The sequence below is a fragment of the Drosophila novamexicana genome, unplaced genomic scaffold, assembly GCF_003285875.2.
Source record: "Drosophila novamexicana strain 15010-1031.04,08,12 unplaced genomic scaffold, DnovRS2.1 tig00004554-arrow-pilon, whole genome shotgun sequence".
NCBI classification, from domain to species: domain Eukaryota; kingdom Metazoa; phylum Arthropoda; class Insecta; order Diptera; family Drosophilidae; genus Drosophila; species Drosophila novamexicana.
Window position 1 is genome coordinate 4,387,079 of NW_020825051.1, and position 22,102 is coordinate 4,409,180.

The 22,102-nt window shown below is 45.5% G+C and overlaps 2 protein-coding genes across 2 annotated transcripts; both read right to left on the reverse strand.

Annotated features, from left to right (window-relative positions):
- Positions 1-2,309: 2,309 nt before the first annotated feature.
- On the reverse strand, positions 2,310-4,603 carry LOC115769879. The gene is made up of 5 exons (XM_030714883.1): positions 4,230-4,603; positions 3,603-4,161; positions 3,198-3,547; positions 2,762-3,143; positions 2,310-2,673 (listed from the first exon to the last, which is right to left on the reverse strand). The coding sequence occupies exons 1-5, from the start codon at positions 4,294-4,296 to the stop codon at positions 2,637-2,639; spliced, it is 1,395 nt and encodes a 464-aa protein (XP_030570743.1). The 5' UTR covers positions 4,297-4,603; the 3' UTR covers positions 2,310-2,636.
- A 1,567-nt stretch (positions 4,604-6,170) lies between these two features.
- Positions 6,171-8,252, reverse strand: LOC115769494 (palmitoleoyl-protein carboxylesterase NOTUM). The gene is made up of 3 exons (XM_030714313.1): positions 7,868-8,252; positions 7,288-7,800; positions 6,171-7,228 (listed from the first exon to the last, which is right to left on the reverse strand). The coding sequence occupies exons 1-3, from the start codon at positions 8,250-8,252 to the stop codon at positions 6,171-6,173; spliced, it is 1,956 nt and encodes a 651-aa protein (XP_030570173.1).
- Between the last annotated feature and the right edge of the window lie 13,850 nt (positions 8,253-22,102).

Below are 22,102 nucleotides of genomic sequence, written 5' to 3' on the forward strand. Positions count from 1 at the left end.
AATATGTAGCCCAATTGTTGCACGTGTCTAACAATATTTGCTAGATGCACAATTTTGGCTAACTTTCTAATCTAGCCCGCATTTTATATGTGAAAATATTGAAAGCTTGCAATATTCTCAGAACAACGGGCAGTTGTGCAAAAAAACTTTAAAAAGAAATGACAAGCCAGGGTTTGAACCAGAGCCGCAGCCGGAAAGTTGCTGGTTCGAACCGTGCAGCGAACAAGCAAATCGTTTATTTCCTTTCTTCACCAATTACCAGCAAAGTGAGTAACATTTAAAGCGAGTTGTAACTGGCTTGTTGCGTTTATTCAGTTAACAAAGCAACTGACGTTTCTCAATTAGCAGACGTTTCTCTGTGTAAGCTGTTATCAGCTGGCCGTGTTTAATCGCTGCACTCGCCCCAAATGCAAAGTTCATTCAACTGCAGCAACAAGCCAAGCCAGGCGAGTGCATTGCAGTTGAATGTTGTGGGGCGAAAAGTGTTTTGGCATTTCAAGAAAGAATCTCGACATTTTCCACATCATAGACATAAGTTTGCGGCGCATTTCAATTAGTTGGCTGCATTCATATTTAGCCAGATCCGGTTGCGGCTCTTGGCCAAGTTAGTTGGCCTACCAGTCTGTTGCCAACCCAACTGTTGCGCTACAACAGCTGGGCACTTGAGCAATCGCAGCCCGTTTGTCATCCTAGCAGTTGCATCATGGCACATTGCGCGTGGGCTGTATCAGCAATTAATAATGGAATCAGAAGCGGATGACTCAAATGCTTTTAAATGGATTTGGTGACTAGTTCTATTATTTGCCTGTGGCCATGTTTAAAGAGAATGAAGCCCAAAGCAGGTGAAACGCAATCAATCGATGCGGCACCTTGGACATATGCATTGACTATATGTTAATCAATGCTCCACTTTTGCTTTACTTATATAAACACAATGTTGACCTTAGTCTGTGTGCGACTTTTAATTAACCATTAAACGAGTATCTGGGAGCTGCACATGCCAAGCTGAAGGTCTTGAAGGAGCCGGATGGCATTTAAGAAATATGTACAAATAAATTTAAAGAAATTTCCAGACAGTTTTTATCAGTGTAAAATTATAGGCCAAGTTCTATCAAAACTTTGTCTATATGTGCTCCAAACTAAATCTATCTTTTATTGTTTTCGTTTTTCGTGATCGTATATTAATGCCCTCTCGAATGCATTCGCTATATTTAGCTCGTTTTTTTTATTGTCACGCAAATGAGATTCGGGTGACGAATTACGTATACGTGAAAATATTTGTATAAACAGCTGTAGCTACTTTATTATGAAAATATATTTAAATACATATATTTTCTGCGCTCCAGTGATGCCCTTTTAGCATTATTGGCAACAGATGGGCAGCACTTTTGAGCGGCTGCAGCAAATGTCCTATTTTAGGGCTATTTTAATATCTTTCGCATTTATTTATGTTTTTCTTGAGCAATCTCTTAAAATAATACGTTGTGGCATTTTCCTATTGAGTGGCGCCTTTATGCGCTTCTTATGAAATATAATGAAATACATATATTTTCTGCGGTCCAGTGATGCCCTTTTAGCATTATTTGCAACAGATGGGCAGCACTTTTGAGTGGCTGCAGCAAATGTCCTATTTTAGGGCTATTTTTAATATCATTCGCATTTATTTATGTTTTTCTTGAGCAATCTCTTAAAATAAAACGCTGTGACATTTTCCTATTTAAAGGCGCCTTTACGTGTTTCTTATGAAATGTAATGAAGCATGGTTATAATCAATTTTAAGTAGAAAATAGTTTAGAATTCACTTTATTTTCTGCGAATTTGGTATCTAGCGTTGTTGCTATGTCTATTGTTAGCTCATTGAGTAAACAGAAATTGCACAATCGAAAGCTCGCTGCGAAATAGCTTAATTGCATAGCTTTACAGTGCATACCTTTGAGATGATTTCATGGAGTTCAATTTATTTAAAAACTTTTGAGATGTGCAATTCTCTTTTTAACAAGTGGGAGTGCACCAGTCGGCAGTGCCCGACTAGGTGATACCCTGAACCTACTGCGACCAACACCAAATGCAGCTTGCGCTAGGAGGAATTAAATATACTTGATAAATCTAAAAAAGCAGGATTTCGATATCTAGTTTTATCGATTGCTTGGGGAATAGGACATTTTCGATCATCACCTTAAACTATGCAGGCACCTTGGAGGACCTGTGTTCAAAATTTCCTTCTGTAGCTTTTATAGGTTCTGAGAACGACGCGTTCATACATACGACAGTCGCACAAACGGACGGACAGACAGACGGACAGACAGACGGACAAACAGACGGAGAGATAGACGGACGGGCAAACTAATCAAGGACATATATATATACTTAATGGGGTCGCAGATGCTTACTTCACAAAACAATATACCTTATTTACCAATTTCCATTGGGCTTAGGGTATGCATGGTTCCTGGTATTTGTATTTATCACGTTTTTTACTAATGTTGGAAAACTATCAAAATCATCCACTTATATTTGTGTGCACTTTTTTCCACAATGCGTGAACTGCTTTATTCGAATACTATTAAACTGCTTGCGGGTACACTGCTCGTCCAACTGCTTGGTGTGTGCACTGGCTAAGCGCAACGCGTTGCCAGCTATATGTAAATTTGTGAGCTATATTTGTTGCCGCCGCTACGAATGTTTTAAAAAATGGTCTGTTAATATTAAAGGGATTTCTATATATATATATATATATATATATATATGTATATCGCTCTACCGTGGAGTGAGTATTTGCATATTGACAAATCTGTCGTTGGCCGCCAAGAAGGCCTTGTGTGTATTCACTTGGATGGCCACATCGACCAGGTTGGTATTGCTGAAGTAGTCCATGGCCACGACATTGGCATTGAGGCCCCACGGGCCGTTTAGCCATTGATTTACCTTTGGATTGATGAGTGCGGCGCGCTCCTTGGCCGTTTGCAGCTTGTGCGCATTGAGCGCCTGCTCGATGCTCTTCACAGCATGAAAGATCCAGCCGTCGTCTTGCACGGGCGACTCCGGCTTCCGGCTGAACAACAGACGCATGTAGTCCAGTGTCTGGGAGATGTTCATGTAGCTGGTGCTGAAGCGCTGCCAGGGTGTGCACAGCAGCACCGATTCTGCAAAGAAACTAGGATAACTATCTGTAAGATATATTAAAAGTCTCTCCTTACCATTCTCCGGATGCGGCAGCTCCTGTGTGGGAAACAGCAGCAACACCTGCCGCCCCCCGTTTCGCATATCATCAAAGCTGCGATCCGCACAGTGCTCATTGATGCTGACATTCCGCTCGTAGACCACTTCGCCCAGCTCCTGGCGTATGAGATGGTAGAGGCTGCTGTAGATCTCCGGATGCTTGTAGAAGCCAATGGGAAACGAGCTAAAGTCCAGCACGACCACCTCGTTCGAGAGCTGGACAAAGCGGCGCACGTCGCGAATGACATCGATTAAGGGATTTATGAACATGTTCTCATTAACCACCCAGAAGTTGTCCGCTTCTCTGCTGCTGTCCACGTTGCGATAGCTGCAATTGCAGTTCCATTGAGTTTCACATACTGGGAGCACATCTCAAAGCTTACCCCACGCTCAGATCCAAGTAGCGTATGCCAAAGACCAGCTGCGACCAGACATCGAAATGCTGTGCCACAAGATAATCCTTGACCAGCAGCGACTTGGTCTTGCTGTAGTTGGTTATGTAGGCGCCGGAGGCGTGTGTGCCCGGCAGAAAGAGACGCTTGAGCGGCATGCTGGCCGCATCCTTCAGATGGGCCAGCCAATTGGGCTGAATCTTGAGGCAGTCGATGGTCAGCAGCTCGGTGCCATTGTAGCTGGCCACATAGTACGGCAGGCACTTGCCCTTTGGATACCTGGTCGCCGTCTTCTGCTCGTCGACGGGCCGATCCCAGCCGCCCGGAAAGTGCAGCTTGCCCAGCTTAATGGGCGTCAGGCGCTTGCCCGTCCGATTGCGTATGCCGTCGATGCGCAGCTCCGGCTGAAAGTTCGACACGGACGGATCCTGCCGATAGATGCCCACCCATTCGGGCGGCGCAAAGCAGTCGGGTCCCCAGTTGACCTCCAGGCAGGCCTCGGTCAGCGTTTTGCCCGCCAGCGAAATGGTCAAGAATATGGGACAGCTGGCTGTGCAGCTGGATTAGCATACCGATCAGCATACCTGGATGCCCCAGGCCGGGCACTGGCCCACTCACCTGCGAGCGGTGCCACCAGCAGGTGGCATTGCAGCAAAAATAAACCAATTTTCCACATTCCTCCCATCAAGCTGACACTTAATTTTCTACTCTCGACGTTGGCGTGCTGATTGCTCGACTTCTGGCGCTCAATTGAAACGAGCCACAAATTTGTTGCTGCCTTTGTGGCTCAATTTGCACCGCCGCACCACACGAATTGCGCCCCCCATGCCCCAGGCGGAGCGAATTCTCGGAATCTCGACTTTCGTGAGCTTAGCCCGTGGCTGTGGCACTTGCCGCATTCAATTAAGTCCAATGAATCAAGAGCTGCTCGGCGAGAGCTTTTCGAATGTCAAGATGGGCAAATGTTCTCTAATAATTAAACTAAACTTGAATTTACGTTCGGTTCATGAACTAGTTCGCGTTAAGTTTCGGTTTATTTTCTAAAGTAATTTCGAATGCGAACTAATTTCAAAATATAAAAATCAAGAACATTTTAAAATCGAATTTATGTTTGGTTCATGAACTAGTTTACGTTCAGGATTCAGTTCATGCTCAAAAATACTTTCGTATTTCGAATGCGAACTATTTAAAATTGACTTTGTGCCGTTCATGATCGAGTTTGTGTTAAGATTCGGCTGAATTCGGAACGGAATTCAAAATATTAAAAACCAAAATTTTTAAAATATGTTTTTACGTTCGGCTTATGAACTAGTTTTGGTTCATGTTCAATTCGAAACACAATTTAATTGCTAAGAAAAAATTAAATAAAAATATTTTCGTATTTATTTGTTGTTGGTTTTGATTTTTTCCAATTGGTTTTTCTTGATTTTTCTTGGTTTTCCTTCTCTTGCTGGAAATTGTAACAATGTAATTTTCGCTCTTGACTTTTCTTCTTCTTTTCCTCTGTTTTTTTTTTTGTTTTTGTTTGTTTTTAAAATCGAACTTAGGCATATTTTAAGCACAACAATCCTTAGACTAAACTTTAACCGGTTCTGTACAGGCTAATTAATAATATTTGATTACATTTATTCAACTAAAGCTTAAATAATAATAATAATAATAATAATAATATTCGAGTTGTTCGGTTTGCCAGTAAATTGCGTAAATTGCAATTGAATTGAATTTGTTGCATTTTTTTTAAGTACAATTATTATTTTGAACGGAATGCGTGCATTTAGCATAACTACAACAACAACAAAAATTGTTGCTAATTTACATAAATAAATAATGTTAAGTATTTGATATTTGATTTATATTTGCACAGGTACAAAATGCAATACGCTATTCAAGGCAGCTGTCTAATAATTTCTCATCGTTTTGCTTGAGGTAGGTAATTTGTAATTTGTAATTTGTAATTTGTAATTTGTTAATAATAATTTATATATTTGCATAAAAAAAAAAACAGACAAACATCAAACTTGGCATTCGGGCAATTGAAAAAGTCTAGACGCTCTGCAAAACAGCTCCTGTCTTAAGCTTAACGAGCTAATTATAAATAAATTATGTATTTTAAGTATTTAATTAATTACAAAAAAAATATATTTATATATATAAACTATATATGTATATAGAAAACATAAAAAACAGTCTTGTGGTTGCATTTGTGTTAGTTTCTCGTTGCGCAGAAATGAATGCGAATGAATAAATACGAATACGAATACGAATACGAATACGAGTATGTGTGTATGCGTATGAGTGTGTTGTGTGTGCGTGTGTGTGCGTGTGTGTGCGTGTGTTTATATATATAAATAAATTCTGCTTAATAACTGGGTACTATGCGCATGTCTTTTGCTTGATTTAGGAATTGGAATAGCTCCGATAATATATATATAAATTTGTATATATATATATGTGTGTGTGTGTTTATATGCATGTATGTACAATGTGAGGGTCGGCTATACAGTCTATGGCTATATCTATATACAGGCCAACTATTTACAGTATTTCAGCTCTACCGTTTCAGCTCACCTGCTGCGTCAGCAGGTTGACCAGCTCGGTGCGCTCCATGTTGTTCAGCGTGTGCATATCGACGCCGAGTGCGGCGGCGACGGCCTCGATGTCCAGGCCGAAGGAGGTGAGCAGCTCGAGAAAGCGCATCTCCTCGCCGGTCAGCGGATTGGTCAGCGTCGGGCACGAGTGGTTGCACTGCGGCCAGCTGCAACGCTCCAGCAGACGCAGGCCGCACTTTTCCGGCACGCGCGGCACACGCTGCCGCAGCGGATTCGGATTCGGCTTCGGCTTCGGCTTCGGCTTGGAGGCGCTGTTCGAGGCGCGACGCTTTTGCGGCTCGCTCGGCTGTTGCTCCTGCTGCAGCTCCGGTTGCTGCTGCTGCTGCTGCTGCAGCTTGCGTCGCTGCTGGCGTTGCTGCTTGCGCTGCAGCTGCTGCTCTGCGCTTAGTTGTTGGCGGCGTCGCTGCTTTCGCTGCTCGTTGTTGTTGTTGTTGTTGTTGCTCTTGCTGCTGTTGGCGTCCGCCTGGCTTTCGCGCTTGCGCTGCAGCTGCTGCTGCTGTTGGCGGCGTCGCTGCTTGCGCCGCTGTCGCTCCTGACGGCGACGCTTGCGCTCCTCGCGCTGCTCCTTGCTGAGATGATTGCGCTTGCGCTGCGGCTGCGCCACATTGTTCAGCTTCTGTGCCCGCTGGCGATGTCGCTGATGTCTTTGGCTGTTGGCATTAGGGTGTGGCAGCAGCTGCTGCTCCTGCAGCGCCATCGTCGTCGCCTCCGTGGAGCGCTTCAGCTTGTCGTGGCGCTTGCGTCGCGGCCGCGTCGAGTGCTCCCAGCAGCGCAGCGCCGCAGGCAGCGAGATGTCGTCGATCTTGATGTTCACCCAGTCGCGCTTGGAGAGCACCGCATGCCCAATGCAGCTGGGCGCAAACACGGCGCTCACATTGTCCAGCGAGGAGCGCAGCGCGCCGCCCATTTCGTGTATATAATTCCATTGCTGGGGCGTAACGGGCGCGCCCACATTGTCGGCGCGCATTTGGGCCTCATCGAAGAGCCACTGGAACACAAACAGTGGAGCTGGAGGGGATCGGTTAGTTAGCACCGGCACAAAGGGAAAATTCACTTTCACAACTCACTTTTTAGCGTGGGATACAGTCGATAGCCGAAGTAGCAGCGCCAGGGCTCGGTGGGATGCGCCTTGACGCAGTCCTCGGGCAGCAGGCCCTGCCACAGCTTCCAGCCTTGACGCACCGCCTCGCTGGATGCCACTGCGGATGGGGTGTAAGGCTCGCGGTCCAGAAACCAACCCGAGTCGCTGACGCCACGCACCGTCACCTGCAGCTTGCGTTCGTTGACCAGGAAGTCGCGCACACGATCCAAGTTGAGCATGACACCCAGGCCTCCGGCGGAGGAGCCCACCAGCAGCAGCTCGCCGCCGGCTACGCGACCCAGACCCAGCGGTATCAGATCGGCAATCACCTGACGCAGTATCAGGGCGCCCATGAAGCGCCAGTTGTTCTCGCGATCGCGTGTGTCCGGCTCGGTGCGTGTGCCCGACCAGGAGTCGCTGCTGCAGTAGGGCACCAGCACATGATTGGCATTGTGCCAGTAGGGATTCTCCTCGGCGTGCGGCGACAGTATGCCACCAACTGTAGGCGAGTGGGCAGAGGCATTAGCTTGGGCTGTAAGCAACAGGGATTCGTTGCGGAAACTCACCATCTCGTGTCTCTGGCCACTGCGAGGAGGTCATCAGGTGGCGCAGTCGCAGCCAACGCGCCCGGCACGACCGATTGTCAAAGCAGTGCCAGCCGCCCTCGAGGAACACAATCCATTTCTTCGAGTTGGGCTGCTTGCGCAGGTAGAAGCCCGCGTGGGTGCCATCGTTGCAGGTGATGCTCGTGTTGGTCAGCGAGGCGCGCTTCAGCGAGCGGCTGTGATCGCTGTGGTCGCTGTGCTCGCCAGCAGCGCTGCCTGCGGCCGCTGCACCCGCCGGATGCATGACCATATAGTTGCGCTGTATCATGTTCAGCGAATTGCCATGCCCATCCGCCTGCTCCTGCTCCAGTTCCAGTGGCGCTTTGGCCACGCCAAATGTCTGCATGTTGTCGTTGTTGTTGCTGCTGCTGTTAATGCTGCTGTTAATGCTGTTGCAGCTGGCGTGCGGCAAGACGCTGAGCGCAATCAGCGGCAACAACAGCGTCAGCTGGCAACGCAATTGCGTTGTCGTCGACGTCGTCGTTGTCTGCAAGAGATCAAATCCAAAATTGAACTTACAAATCTTCAAACACATTATTTGCCAGCCACACAGAGTAGAGGTTACGCTCACGCAATCACAAAGAGGTTTATGCTAGAACTTGAGCTTGCTCAGCCTAGCTTCAATAAAGCTTTCGATGATTCTTAACTTGCACACCCACATAAAACGCACTTCACATGGAGTAGCAATTGCTCTCAAGCGCTCCTCTGACTTAAGCTCGCTGTGCCTAGCTTTCTATTTATTACTCAATCCGTTATTGATACGCCTCCAAACACATTCATTAAATGCTTGCCACATAGAGTATCAATTGCTCTCACACTGCCACATTTAGGTTTATCCTCCAACTTAAGCTCGCTCAGCTAAAGCTTTCGTTAATGCTCAATTGTCTTATAAACAAACACTGGCAATAGCTTTTACGCCAGCACGTAACGTGCTGTGCTGAGAGCGTGCTTTAAAGCTGCACTTGCACACCGCGCCACTCACTACCCACCGCCCACCGCTCCCACTCTCTCTCTCTCTCTCTCTCTCTCTCTCTCTCTCTCTCTCTCTCGCTGTTTGCGTGTGTCAACTCACAACTCATTCACAACTTTTTGTTATTGTCGTCGTAATAACCGCGTGCGCGCACTCTCTCGCTCTCGCTCTCCCTCTCTCTGTCCTTGTCTACCTTGCTGTGGCTCTCTCAGTTTTGCCATGCTGCGGCCGCCTGTTGCTCTTATGGTTTTCTGTTGTTGTTGTTGCCTTTGTATTTTGGCGGAAAAATTGCTTTGATCAAAATGCGAGCAAGAAGCTTTGCGATAAGATCAAAGATATTTTTGCCGCGCATTTCGTTACGTTTTTGTTGTTATTGTTTTACGTTGTGCACTGTTTGTTGTTGTTTGCTCTTCGCATTAGCTACATGGCAGAGCAGAGCAGAGAGTGCGCGCGAGAGGGAGAATGAGAGCGGGAGGGTGGGGATCGGAGAGAGACAGTTACGTCTAGTATTTAGTCAAACATAGAGAACTTTTCTGTTATTACATACACAAATAATTTATATTGTTCATACGCCTCGTGGGCTCTGGCTCACACACACAGACACACGGATTTCACATTGTCATGGCCGCTGACGCGTGGTAATCAGCGTCGTTGGCGTCGACGTCGACGTCGACGGCGACTTCGACGTCTGTTTCTGTTTCAGTTTCGGCTTTTTGCTGTTGTTGTTGTTGCTGTTCTTGGCTTTGAACTTAAGGTCGGTTGTGCACATCAATCAAATGAGCAGCGGCGATTTGTGGCTGCTGTTATTGTTGTTTTGATTTTACGCTATTTTCCAGCAATTTGTAAATGATACAAAAACAACTAAATGCCAACAACAAAACGCGTGCCGCCAACAACAGAACAACAACAACAAGTCAAAGGCAACGATTTTAGTGTCTCAGTGTGTCAGTCTGTCAATTGTGTCCGCCTGTCTGCGCCGCTGTCTCTGCATAAATAACCATTCAGAAATCGTAAAGAAATCTTCAATCAATGTTTATTTTGGCTTTGAAGTTGTGCCGCTGCGCGCCGCAGTCGCTGCCTCTAGCAACGACAATTTGCAGACAAAATGCAAATGACACGGACAATTTGAGCGGAGGCCTACAAACGGCCAGAACAATTATGGGCACACACACATCAGACTTGGCCAGTTGTTCAAGAAGTTCGAACTTGACCAGCGGCAGTGCGAGTAACGGTAACGAATTGAGCTTTAAGCTAGAAGCCAAAGCTTTAAGTCGATAATTTTGAGCTTTAAAGTAGACGCGAAAGCTGATCTCTCTGCTCCTGTGCTCCTGCTGTTACCGTTACACACAAATTGAGCGACTTTTCTTCAATCAGTTTTCCGTTTTCAGTTTTGCTATCGCTGCCGTTTTGATTGCTGCCTGTCAAAGCGCGTCTGTTATGGGGCCTTCCCCCGCTGCCAACAAAACTCAAGAAACCGAAAAAAGACGAAAAACAAAAAAAAAACTCTCTGATGTTTGCCGCTTAACAAATTGACAAGAATTCTAACGCTAGCAGCGAACTCTGCGAGAGCTGTTCAATAAGTTAGCAGTTGTTTGAGAAGGTTGAATAATCGAATAGAAATCAATAACTGATTTAAACAGTTAAACTAATTTCTGGAAGTTTATAATAGACCCATAAATGCGATGAATATATTTGGAATTATTTTCATGCTGGCTTTGATGACCTTTCCTTTTTTGTATTTATTGGGAAATTAATTTATAATTTTTCTAACTAATAGTCTTTAGGCAAGAGCACAAGCTCAAGTTGAATATTGTGCATCAATTTAGGTTAATATGAACACAATTTGAAAAAAAAAAATAAATAATTTTATAAATTTTTTTGTGTCTTTTACCAAGAATCAGCGAGCTATTTTGGCTTTAACAAGACAGATATGCTTTATAGAGTGGAATTTTATGTTGGAGTTGTTTGTTTTTGACTTGCCAGCTATTTGGCTTACTTTACAAGCGACCCTCGTTTATAGCAATGCTTGACGATTTGGCTTGGGGGCTGCGCCTACGATCTTCTAATGTTAACCACGACCCACAAAATAAAATTAAAAAAAAAAAGAAGTAACAAAATTACGTGTGTGCGCGGATTTACGCTTGAGTAAACAAAGCGCGTGCCCACATTGACAAACACACGCACGCACACACACTCGTAAGCAACACACAGATACAAATGTAGGCACTGAGATAGAGATACTTAGTTTCGAGCGTACGTTGCACTTGTTGTTTACCTGTTAAGAGAAAAAACGGCAGCGCCGACAGCGCGACAACAACAGCAACAACAACAAGAGCAGCGGCAGCTGCTCTGTCGCCGTCGTCGTCGTCGTCGTCGTCGTCGGCTCCGGCAAAGGAAAAAATGTTCACAAGCGCCGCTTAATTACCCTATATAGCGTCTTAAGTTGCGCTATTAATTGCGGGCACTGCTTATTAATATTTTGCTTTTGGCTTGTAGCGACTCTTTTCTGCTTTTTGTTGTTGTTGTTGTCTTTCTTTCCAGTTGCCCGTATTCCGATTTCTTGCGGCCAGCAACGCCGACAAAGGCGCCTAGCCCCGCCCCAGCCCCTCTATCTGCCTCTAGTCGGGCAGTTTGAGTTTAGGCGGCAGCTCTGTCTGGGGGCTGGCTGGCAGCCAACTACTTGTCGCGGCGATTAAATTGTCAGTTTTTATTAATTGCTGCAAATAGTCAAGTGGCGCTGTCTCCCTCTCTCTTCCCCTCTCTCGCTCTCTCTCTCTCTGCCTACGCGTCTCTGGCTCAGTCGCTGCTAATAGTCATTCGCGCTGGCGCTAAGCGTTTAGTTTTTCTTATTTATTCATTTTTTATTCAACATTAAGCATACGCCCCGTGCTGACTTGAATAAATTTGATTTGCTTGTGACTACAGCGGCTGCTACTGTGTGTGAGTGTGCGAGTGTGTGTAAGTGTGTGTGTGTGTGTGTTAATTTCAATGCAATTAGGCCTTTACAGGTTATACTACTATTAAATGTCATATGCTAAGTGAATTAAACTATTTACAATTTGAAAATTTGCCAACTTTTTCTGGCATATGATTATTTATAATCTTTAGCTTTTTCATAAATATATACATATGTTGATTTATATATAAAAATATGGTTTAGATAGATAGATAGACAGATATTCGATACAAGATTGGTCAGTAAAGGGGAGAGTATAAATATATAATATATATATATATCATGATGAAGATAGTCCTAATCGTTTGCAGCATGACTTATAATTTGCTTAGCGTATTCAAAATGTTTGGCTTTTGCTTTGCTGCACTAGTTTTCCCTCGCCATTTACAAATTACACACACATACCAGCACACACACTCACACACGCACGTGCGAGCAGTAAAAAATGCAACATAATCAATAACGACCTTGTCAAATCAAAGGAGCCGAGCGGCGCGCGCACTCGGCCTGTAACTGCGCCGCCGACGGGCGAAGGGGAGGGAAGTGAAGTGTTGCGGTGCGGCATTTATTTTTTTTTATTTTTATTTATGATTTGCCTTTGCGGCTGCTTTTGCTCCTTATGCAGCCCCTTCTACCTCTCGCGCGCTGCATCAACTCATTAGCAAGAGCACTTGCTGCTACAGCAGCAACAACTAAACAATTCTCTCGCTCTCTCTCGCTCTCTCTCTCTCTGTCTCCCGCTCACGCACACACGCTCTTTTATCTCTGTCACACGCGGCTTATCGCATACGCTTAAATAAATAGCGGGCCAGGCATAAATAAACTTCCGTTGCCGTTGTTTTTGGTTGTTGTTTATTGTTTGTCATATTGTTGTTGCCAGTTTGTTTGAGTTGCGTGCGTCGACGGCGACGTCGCTGCCAGCAAAAAAAAAAAAAGCAGAAGACAACAAGAAAAACGCGCGCAAAATGCAAAAACCAGTCGAAGCAGCCGTTGAATTTGAAGGGAAGCTGCGCAGGCTCAGTGTATTATCAGCTAAGGGGTTGGCATTTCTTCTAAGTAGATCGTCAAATGGTTATCAAAAGCAGTTCAACCTGTTCATAAATACCTTTTGCTGCCAGTTTAATTGACACACGTTTGGAAATTGTGAGCAAAGGTTCGAGGGGATGGAAACGCTTACAAACTAAAGCAAAGGCTAGAGGAGAGGGGAAAACTATTTAGAAATGCTTGTAAACTATAAGCAAAAGCTAGAGAAGATGGGTAAACTATCTGCAGGTGGTTTTTATACCAAGTCAAAGCTTAGGTATACTGTAGGTATCTTTAATAGGCAATTAAAAAACTGTTAACAAGCTTTAGTTATTAAATTAAGCTTTTGCTGAGATAAACTAGACACTCGTCAATTTTATAACCATATGATATTTTAAATAACACTCTATACTATCCTTTCCGTCTGGGTCAGACAACTCATCTACTGCATCATATAGATTTATAACACCTTTCTAGCTAAATAGAAAATACCCTTTTCTCTAGCGGAAAATCCCAAATTCGGCTCGCATCTGAACTGACCTCAACGTCTTTTTGGGCTTAGAATTTGCACCTTTAGCATACGGCGGCTAGGCAACATAATTGCAACTGCGCGCCGCACCGTGATCAACAACTGACCTCCCTGCCCTGCCCTGCCCTGCTCTGCCTACAGCTGGCTGTCTACATGAAGCCTGTGGCCAAGTGCCTGATGCGGAGGCATTCATAAAATACACCTGTTTGCAGCAATTTAATACTTTTTATGGCATGGAAATAACGCAACGGCTGCTGCTGCCTCTGCCGCTGCCGCTGTCGCTGCTGTGGCAACTGCACTGCCACGCAGGTAATTCGGAAGCAGCCTCAAATGAAGCCGCAAGCAGCGACAGCGGCAACAACAACAACAACAACAAAAGCCAAAGCCGCGGCCTAAAACATGTAGCCAAGTGCCAGGCAGCGTTATTAGACCGGCCCCGGCTACAGCCGTGTGTGTGTGTGTGCGTGCGTGTGTGTGTGTGTGCTTGTATCTTTGTATCTGTGGGATGTGCGCACGTCTGCCGAGCGGCAACGCTGATCGCTTTTTACTCTGAGCGCGCTAAACCCGTGCCGTTTTCGGCTTTGTACTTTGCCGCCCCGATGGCCCGATGGCCCGATGGCCAATGCCGCTTTGCGGCATGTTGCAAAGCAGATCTCCAACCAGTTCGGGCCAGGCCTACGAATAACGTACGAACAACGTACGAGCGAGCGAGCGTCTACCCAAAGGCAGTCGTCGCACTCATTGATCTTAACTCTGAAAACAGTAGCCAACTACTCTATACGCTATATGGAGGCTATATATGTATATGGGGGACCGCGAGCTGAAAGCTGCGGCTCTTCGCGAGCTGGGGATGTGGTTGTTGTGGCTTCAAGCGAACTGGAGTGCACGAAAGCGGCCTGCACTTTGTTGTTGTTGTTGTTGTTGTTGTTGTTGCCGTTGTTGTTGTTGTTGTTGTTGCTGATGAGGGTTTTTGGTTAGCTATACTTAAAAGGTGCCTGGCAGTGAGCTGCGTTCTGTCGGCCTTTTGGCTTTTGTTTTATTTTTGGTAAATTTTATTTTTTTTATTTTTGGCTTTTTGCGCACGCAGGCAAATTTTTTAAGCTCATTTTTAATGCCCTTGCAAAGGATTTTCAAATTGATTTCGTTTTCTGCGTTATGCTAATGTCGTAAATAAAGCTGTAGAGGGTTTCCCTTGCTGTTCTTGTTGTTGTTGTTGTTGTTGTTGTTGCAGTTGTGGTTTTTGTCGGTCAACTCGATTGGGGCGGCTTAAGTCGGAAGCTATTAATTTTAATTGACGTGCTACTGTTTTTTCGTGTCTGATTTTTGTTGTTTTTGGCCTGTTTTTTTTTTCTGTCTTTTTCGAGCGGCTACTTTTGATATTTGCGGCCCTCTTTCATAAGTTGCTGCTCTCGTTGTTGTTGTTGTTGTTGTTGCGGAGGCTACCGTATGGCTTAGCCAATAAATTCAGTGGTTAAACTCACCTGCTTATGTGTGTTGTTGTTGTTGCTGTTGCTGTTGCTGCTGCTGCTGCTGCTGCTATTGTATTTAATCCATTTATTTGCGGCGACTGGCATATTTTGTAGCCGAACAACTGCCATGGCTCATATAGGATGATAATGATAAACGATTATGATTGTGGCCTTTAATTAGTTGCGGCAAATGCTTTGCTCAGTTAACAAGTTGTTCAGCACTGTTTAAGATCAATGCACATTTTGTAGCACTGCATGTTTATTGCTGCACATTCTGACAAAAATAAAATATTTAACAATATTTTGCAATTTATGCACTCGATAAGAGCCTTTCATTCGATACACATGTATTTGTGATTATTTGAATTATTTTTTTCAAACACTTTTAACGCCCGTTTCACGACTGCGTGAGCGAGTTGAGACTGGGAAGACACTTGATGGTACACGTCCGCACACGTCGAATGCTCGAAACGGAATGAAATTTTTACCTTGCCTGGTTGTCGCTCTTTGCTAGCGTCGCAGTCGCCGTCGCCGTCACCGTTGCCGTCGGCGTCGTCGTCGTTGCCGGCGGCGGCAGTCAACGTTTGCGTCGCTGCCAACTGCGACTCACGTGTGCGCTCTCTTGCGCTATCGTACGCTGGCGCACTCTCTCGCTCTCTCGCTCACCCGACCGCCCGCGTGCTCGGCGTGGTCTTCGTTTTTGTTTAGAATACGCAAAATAATAACAAAACTAATAATAAACTGCAAGGCAATGCAATTTGAAAGAATTATGCGCGTCGCGTCGCCCAGCGCAGCGCAGCGCAACGCTCTCTCGCTCGCTCGCCGTCGACGTCGGCGCTGGCGTGGGCAGCGACGCTGCCGTTGACGTCGGCTACTTGTTAATAATCGACTTACGATTATGGTCGCTTTTATCAGCGCCTTTGATCTGCTTAATCGAAAGCCGAAATGGCTTCTGGTTTTCGTTTCGGTTTTGGTTTTTTTCTGTTATTTTTTTTCGGATTTCAGTTTTTGGTTTTCGATTTGCCATCTTTTTCGCTGGACGAGTTCGTTGCCTAAGTCTTTTGTTTTATTGCCTTTTTTTTGTCGCACTTTAATGCATATTTAATGCTAATTTAGTGTAATTGCAATTTTGAATGCAGTTACGTTTTATGCTGCGCTCGGGATCGTGTCGCCTGCAGATCGCCGCCAGCTCAAATAATTCGCTCATCGCATATATTTTCTTTTTATGTTTTTTAATGCGCCGCATTTTTGTGTTTTATGATCGCGCGGCATTTCTTGGAAATAGCCCGGCTCAGCGTGGCCCTGGGACATATTGTGGAATATGTGGGACGGCGGCTTAAACACATAAAATCTCAATAAAGTAGTCAGTCGAGCGACTTTATCTAATTGTAAATCTACAAAAATACGTTTAATTCCCATACGAAATTGCTGCCGAAATGCGGGAGAAATCATTTTTTTTTCGACAGGGACTCCGCGGCCCTTTGCCACGCATTTTCATTTCCATTTCTATACGAAATTCAATTAATGACCGATCATTAAAAACAAAAATATCTTTGGCTTTGATATAGCGCCGTTGCCGTTGCCGAAATCGAAATCGAAATATTTCAATCTTTTACGATCTTTCAACGCCGCATACTTGATTTTAACTGCCCATGGAATTGGTAGCCATAAAATTGTATTTTGCAAATGTTTTTTCTTCTTCTTAATTTATTTTTTTATCGCAGACAGAAATAATTTTATTTGCCAGCGTGGATCGTTTGTTTAATAGAGAAATTTGTAGGCCTAAGGAGAAAAATAAAATAAAACAGAAATAAAAAAAAAACAACTTGTCGGCAACTTGAAAGTGAGAATTGGAAAGGCGCTGCAATAATTTTGCATTAAGTACGAGTCCGCGTACGCAATTATTATGCGGCGACATCTCTGGAGATTATTGGATGCTCGCATTGCTCATACGCACCGTGTGGCACTTGCTGCTGCTGCTGCTGTTGCGGCTGCTGCTGCATTGGGGGCAATTAAAACGCCGCCGAACAGCACGCGATGAATGCCCATAAACATTTAACGCGCAATCAGCAGGGAGCCCGGCACTGAGCAGAGCAACAGGAAGGCAAGAGGGTGGAGCGGGGCATGGGCTGTAACTCGGCTGCAACAATTACAAGAGTCGCACACGACTTGCACACAATTTGAAAGCGGAGCATAATGATGTCTTCTGCTCGAGAGGATGATCATGATGAAGACGAGTGCTACTTTTGCTCAACAGCAACAACAACAGCAACAGCAGGAGAAACAGATGATCGTTGCCGTTGCGTTGCGTTGGCCCCTCGCTGATGCGGGACATGGACATTCATTTCGCTTAAGCGCACTAACCGGTCGGTGTCTTTGATCCTGGCATTCTATTGTTCCGTTTCAAAGGCCACTATTATGTAAACAATCGGCAGCTTTGATCTTGGCCGCATCAAAGTGTTGCCGCCACCTTTCATCTTTTGCCGCGCTGCCCAGCGACGCCAGCATCAGCAGCGGCAGCGGCAGCAGCAGCAGCAGCGGCAGCGACAGCAGCTGATGATGATCATCAACATGCTGCTGCTCATGATGTGCTTGAAGAAGCAGCCACTGCGTAGTTAAAGCTGCTGCTGCTGCTGCCGCTGCTGCCACTGAGCCATATAATTTCGCATGCTAGGCCAGAACACCTGGAGCCGTGTAGTTGCCGCTGCCGCTGCTGCTGTTGCTGCCACTTCTGCTGCTGCTGCCGCTGCTGCTGCTATCATCATAACTTTCGGCATAATCTTCAAAGTCGCAGTTGCCGCAGTCGCAGCGCTTGACATCAATCGTGGCACAAACTGAGCACAGTCAGATTTATCCCGCTCCGCTCCCCTCCCCTTCCTCCCTCCCTCTCTCTCACTGGCTGTTTCTATTTCGTCTTCGATCCCTTTCTCTAGCCTCTCAACAGATGTGCACAGGTCGCGCTCGATAAGCAATTAAAATTTCAGTTAATACGCACAACTTTATTAACGGATCATACTCAGATTGGGAGTTACGGTAACTGCCTTTGATCCTTTGCTGCTTGCAACAGTTGCTGCCGCTGTTGCTGTTGCTGTTGCAGCTGCCGATTTGCAAACTGCAACAATGTGTGGGAAAAGCAACAGGTGCTACACACAACGACCACAGACGTACCTACAGCAGTCAGCTATGCAGCCATGCAGCCATGCAGCTCTTCAGCTCTAATTTAAACAGATTATCATCATAATTGCATTGCTCTCGACTACATTTTGAGCTGTTGCCACATGCAACTGAGAATAGGAGCGTTTATTTAAAGGAGAGTCAAAGAGAATGAACCATCTGGGAATATTTCTTGATGTCCACAATTTATGAAAGATTAAAGTCAAAAAAGGGGTTGGATTTATGAATAGATGGAGAAATAATTGCGGGGAAAAACCGGTCCCAATATGTACAGAAGCATGGAAATATGTTTGGTTATGAAATAGTCTGACAGTTCAGAATGGAAGGGCTTCGAAAATACATTTTGATGGAGTAAAAAGAGGAAAGAGTATTAAAATACTAATTCTTTCATCCAATTTGTGACTCTATACGTTAAGAGAATTCTTAATATAAAATGCAGAACTTATCTAGAGAACAACAAAGAGAGAGTGAGAGAGAAAGAGAGAGAGAGTGAGAAAAGAAATAGGAAAAGGGTCACCAAGCATAAAAATTTGTAAAATTTTCACAAATTTTGTATGATCAATACTTATAAAAGAAACTTACTAAGAATACCTCGAAAATGTGCAAGGGTTAAGTATTATAACTAAAAATAGAAAATTTTGAAGCAAGCTGGTGAAAAAATCATAGGCAAAATAAAAATCGATTCAATTTTGACAAACTTATGAAAGTTTGGCGAATCGATGCCAAATAAAATCTAGCAGGGATTTCGGCACTTGCAAGTTTTTCTTTCCGTGCCAAAATGAGTTTTTTACCTGGTCAAATAACGTGAAATAAGTAACGGCAAAATTGAGCAGAATCTGGCCTGGGAACTGGGATTATTTGGAAGTTGAGTGGATTTCATTCTCCCTCTCCCTCTCGCTCTCTCTGCCACTTTGTCTCTCTTGCGAATGCTCTCCACGCTCCACGCTCGCTGCGGCTCACTTGGCGGCAAATTGCTGTTGCATGCCCGACGAACGACGACGACGACGACGACGTCGCTGGCGTCGGCAAAACAACAAAGCGGAATCTCTGCATTGGGCACACGCCATTCCCAACATCAAAGCGCGCCGACAGAGGCACAGATTTCTGAGGCTGCCGCCACCGTTGGGGCAACAACAACAACAACAACAACAGTTGCTGCTGCTGCTGCTGCTGCTGCTGCTCATTTGTGTTTTGAGGCGCATTGTGCGACGCGCGTGTTAAGTGGACTGTGAATATGAAAGGAAAGTTCGAAGAGAAAAAAAAAACAACTTTTGCCGCCAAATAAATGCAGACGAGCAGACAAGGCAGCTCCTGCAGCCTTCTACTTACTGTCCAGTGTGTATGTGTGTGTGTCAGCTCTCCTCCTGCGTCTCTGGTTCTTAATCAAGAAACGCATCGGCGGCGTATCACAGTAGCACTTTAAACGTAAATTGCTTTTAACATGGTTATTACAATCTTAACGTTTGTCTGGCCACGAAGCACTTCAGGCAGCAGCAACCTGTTGTTGTAGGTTGTTGTTGCTGCCTGTTGCTGCTGCCTGTTGCTGCTGCTTGCAGTTGCCCCGACAGCAATAGAAGTCAATGTTGGCTGGCTGGCTCTGTAGGTTGCGTTTGTGCCCGTTAGGTTGGCCACAGTTGGCCAGTCGCCAGCCGCTTCGAATATCATCGGTCTTTGTCTTGGTCTCGGTCTTGGTCTGAGGCTGCGTTTCATTTGGTAGATTGTTGTAATTATGATTGCGCGATTATGATTGGATTAGTTGTCGGTAGCTTTTTGCTTTAAGTTTGCCTTAATCGAAATTGTTTTGTGGCGGAAATGAGCCGAATGCCAGTCCAGCTGCTAATTAGTTAACGCTCCAAACCAGGCCCCGGGCTGACCAGCCTGCAGAAGCAGATCAAAAGGGCAGGCCGCAGGATTAAGTCAGCGAGCCTTTTGTTGCCAACAGTTGCCGCTGTTGCCGCTGCTGCCTGCTGCCGTTTGCCTGTTGGCCGATAATCTTGCATTTAAATATTTCGCAGGAAAACACGCAAATCCGCTGACTTGTCACACCTTGTGGCCAGGTAAGTTCCCACAACAACTGCAACTGCAACTGAAACTGAAACTGCGGCAACAAGCGGCGGCCTTGTGTGTGTGTGTATGTGTGTCTCAGGTGATCAAAGTGCGTGCCGCTGATTAAAAAGGGGGAATTTGTCGCCCTTTTGTTGCCCTGTAAACATAATATGCACAAACTGGGTATGTGCAACTAAGGGAAATGTGCTCGACAGACAGCTAAAGGCCCACTTCCAGTTCCGGGTAATAGGGTACTTATGAGAGGTTATTATGAGAGTTAAAGATACGTGTCTAGAGCGTCTGCATGTTAAGCTATCCGTCATAAGCAATTACCTCCCTTTTTTACTCACTCCTCTGCCATTTGCAGGGTATCAACCTGGGTGGCAATGCCGACTGTGACTTGTAGCTGCAGCGTAAGTATTTAATTTCAGGTAAATTTGTAAGATAAATAATTGTCGCTTACCTGACGCGCCGCGCTTCAAAGAACTTCATTGTGTTTTGCATATGCAGCGCATCAAGCATTGCGGGTGTGTGTGCGAGTTCGAGAACTTTGGCCAAAAGGACCTTCAAAAGGACCGACTCCGGCCAAGTGTGTGTGTGCGTGTGTAGATTATGGACAACTGCAGCGGCGACAACGAGCGGCATTGTTACCATCACTGGGCCTTTTGTAATGTCTCACGCTGGGAGCGGATCACAACAGCGGGACATGGACGATCAATAACGCTCAGCCGCACACTTTTGAAGTTGACTGTGATCGTCGTCGTCGCCTGGGCTTGTGCTGCATCAAATTTAGGTGGAACTGGCAACTGCATGCGTGTGTGCGTGTGTGCCGTATGTGTGTCATGCTGTCAAAACACTCAGAATGCGCCACACACGGCGCACATCAGTGTTCTTTTATTTTATATTTTAGTTTTTTATATATATTTCGGAGCAGATTGAAACTTCACTCGTCGCATGATGACGAATCGGAAATGGTCCCCGGCGCGGCACCAGCATTGATAATCAATAAGCCGAGAAATGTAAGACCTCTTACACGAGCCGCAGACTGAGACAGAGACAGGGACGGAGACAGGGACAGGGATGGCGGGGAGGACACTGCAGACGGGTCTCCCACAGAGCGCTCATCAAATTGTGCCAAGATTTACGAGCCCCTTGATTGAGTTTTCTTATGCTTTGAATACGGCAAACATCAGACAGGACCACCGTACGAACCGGGCACAGCGGGCCAGAGCTGCCAAGAGCTGCGACATGCTCGATGCAAGATGTGAGACTTCGGTTAACAATGTCTCGGGCTCTGTGTGGCAGCCACGGCGCGGCAAGCGCACTCCGTGCGCTCTTCCTTATAGGATGACAAATTGTGCTGATATCGCAACATGTTGATTGAGTGCTGCAACATTGCCACATTGCCACATCGCCTGCTGCCAACTCTGCCGACTCTGTGGCAGCTTTGGCATGCTGATGAATTTGCATCGCCTGATTGACGGCGGGCGGAGCTTACCGCATAAATCTATTAATTAATATGCAATTTTCCTCGGAAAGGTAAACTGGAGAAAAACCTTAAGGTTTGATAAACAATTTGAATGCTTATCTGGTTATTGAATGGGAATTAATCCCAAATAAATAAGAGACCTCTTATTTAGATTACAAGTACACAGAATTCACAGACAATATTGATTCAACCAACTATTTCGTGCTTCGCGTTTTTGGTGCTCGAAAAAAAAACACCTGAAACACCTGAGTCCATAAGGTAACAGCTTTTACATCACAAACATTACATGGCCAAGCCACACAGCCAGACGATTTACTATATAAAGCCCCGGGCATTAGCTGAGTTACAAGAAGCTTCAATATGCGTTTCGCTTTGGCATTTCTCGTAATTTGCTGCCTAGTTTGTTGCCTGACTCAGGTCCAGGCTCAGACGGGGTCAACAACAGTTGCTGGAGCAGCAGCAACAGCCGCGCCTACAACAGCTGCGGCGGCAACAACGACAAGTTCAGCAACAACAACTGCGGCAACAACAACAACAACT

Bases quoted from the DNA above. Each gene is read 5' to 3' on its own strand.
- LOC115769494 (XM_030714313.1), bottom strand. From the start codon at position 8,252: ATGCAGACATTTGGCGTGGCCAAAGCGCCACTGGAACTGGAGCAGGAG. The intron at 7,801-7,867 runs GTGAGTTTCCGC...ACTCGCCTACAG, and splicing joins GTGGCCAGAGACACGAGATG to TTGGTGGCATACTGTCGCCG. The intron at 7,229-7,287 runs GTGAGTTGTGAA...GATCCCCTCCAG, and splicing joins ACTGTATCCCACGCTAAAAA to CTCCACTGTTTGTGTTCCAG.
- LOC115769879 (XM_030714883.1), bottom strand. From the start codon at position 4,296: ATGGGAGGAATGTGGAAAATTGGTTTATTTTTGCTGCAATGCCACCTG. The intron at 3,548-3,602 runs GTAAGCTTTGAG...CTGCAATTGCAG, and splicing joins TACTTGGATCTGAGCGTGGG to CTATCGCAACGTGGACAGCA. The intron at 3,144-3,197 runs GTAAGGAGAGAC...GTTTCTTTGCAG, and splicing joins GCTGCCGCATCCGGAGAATG to AATCGGTGCTGCTGTGCACA.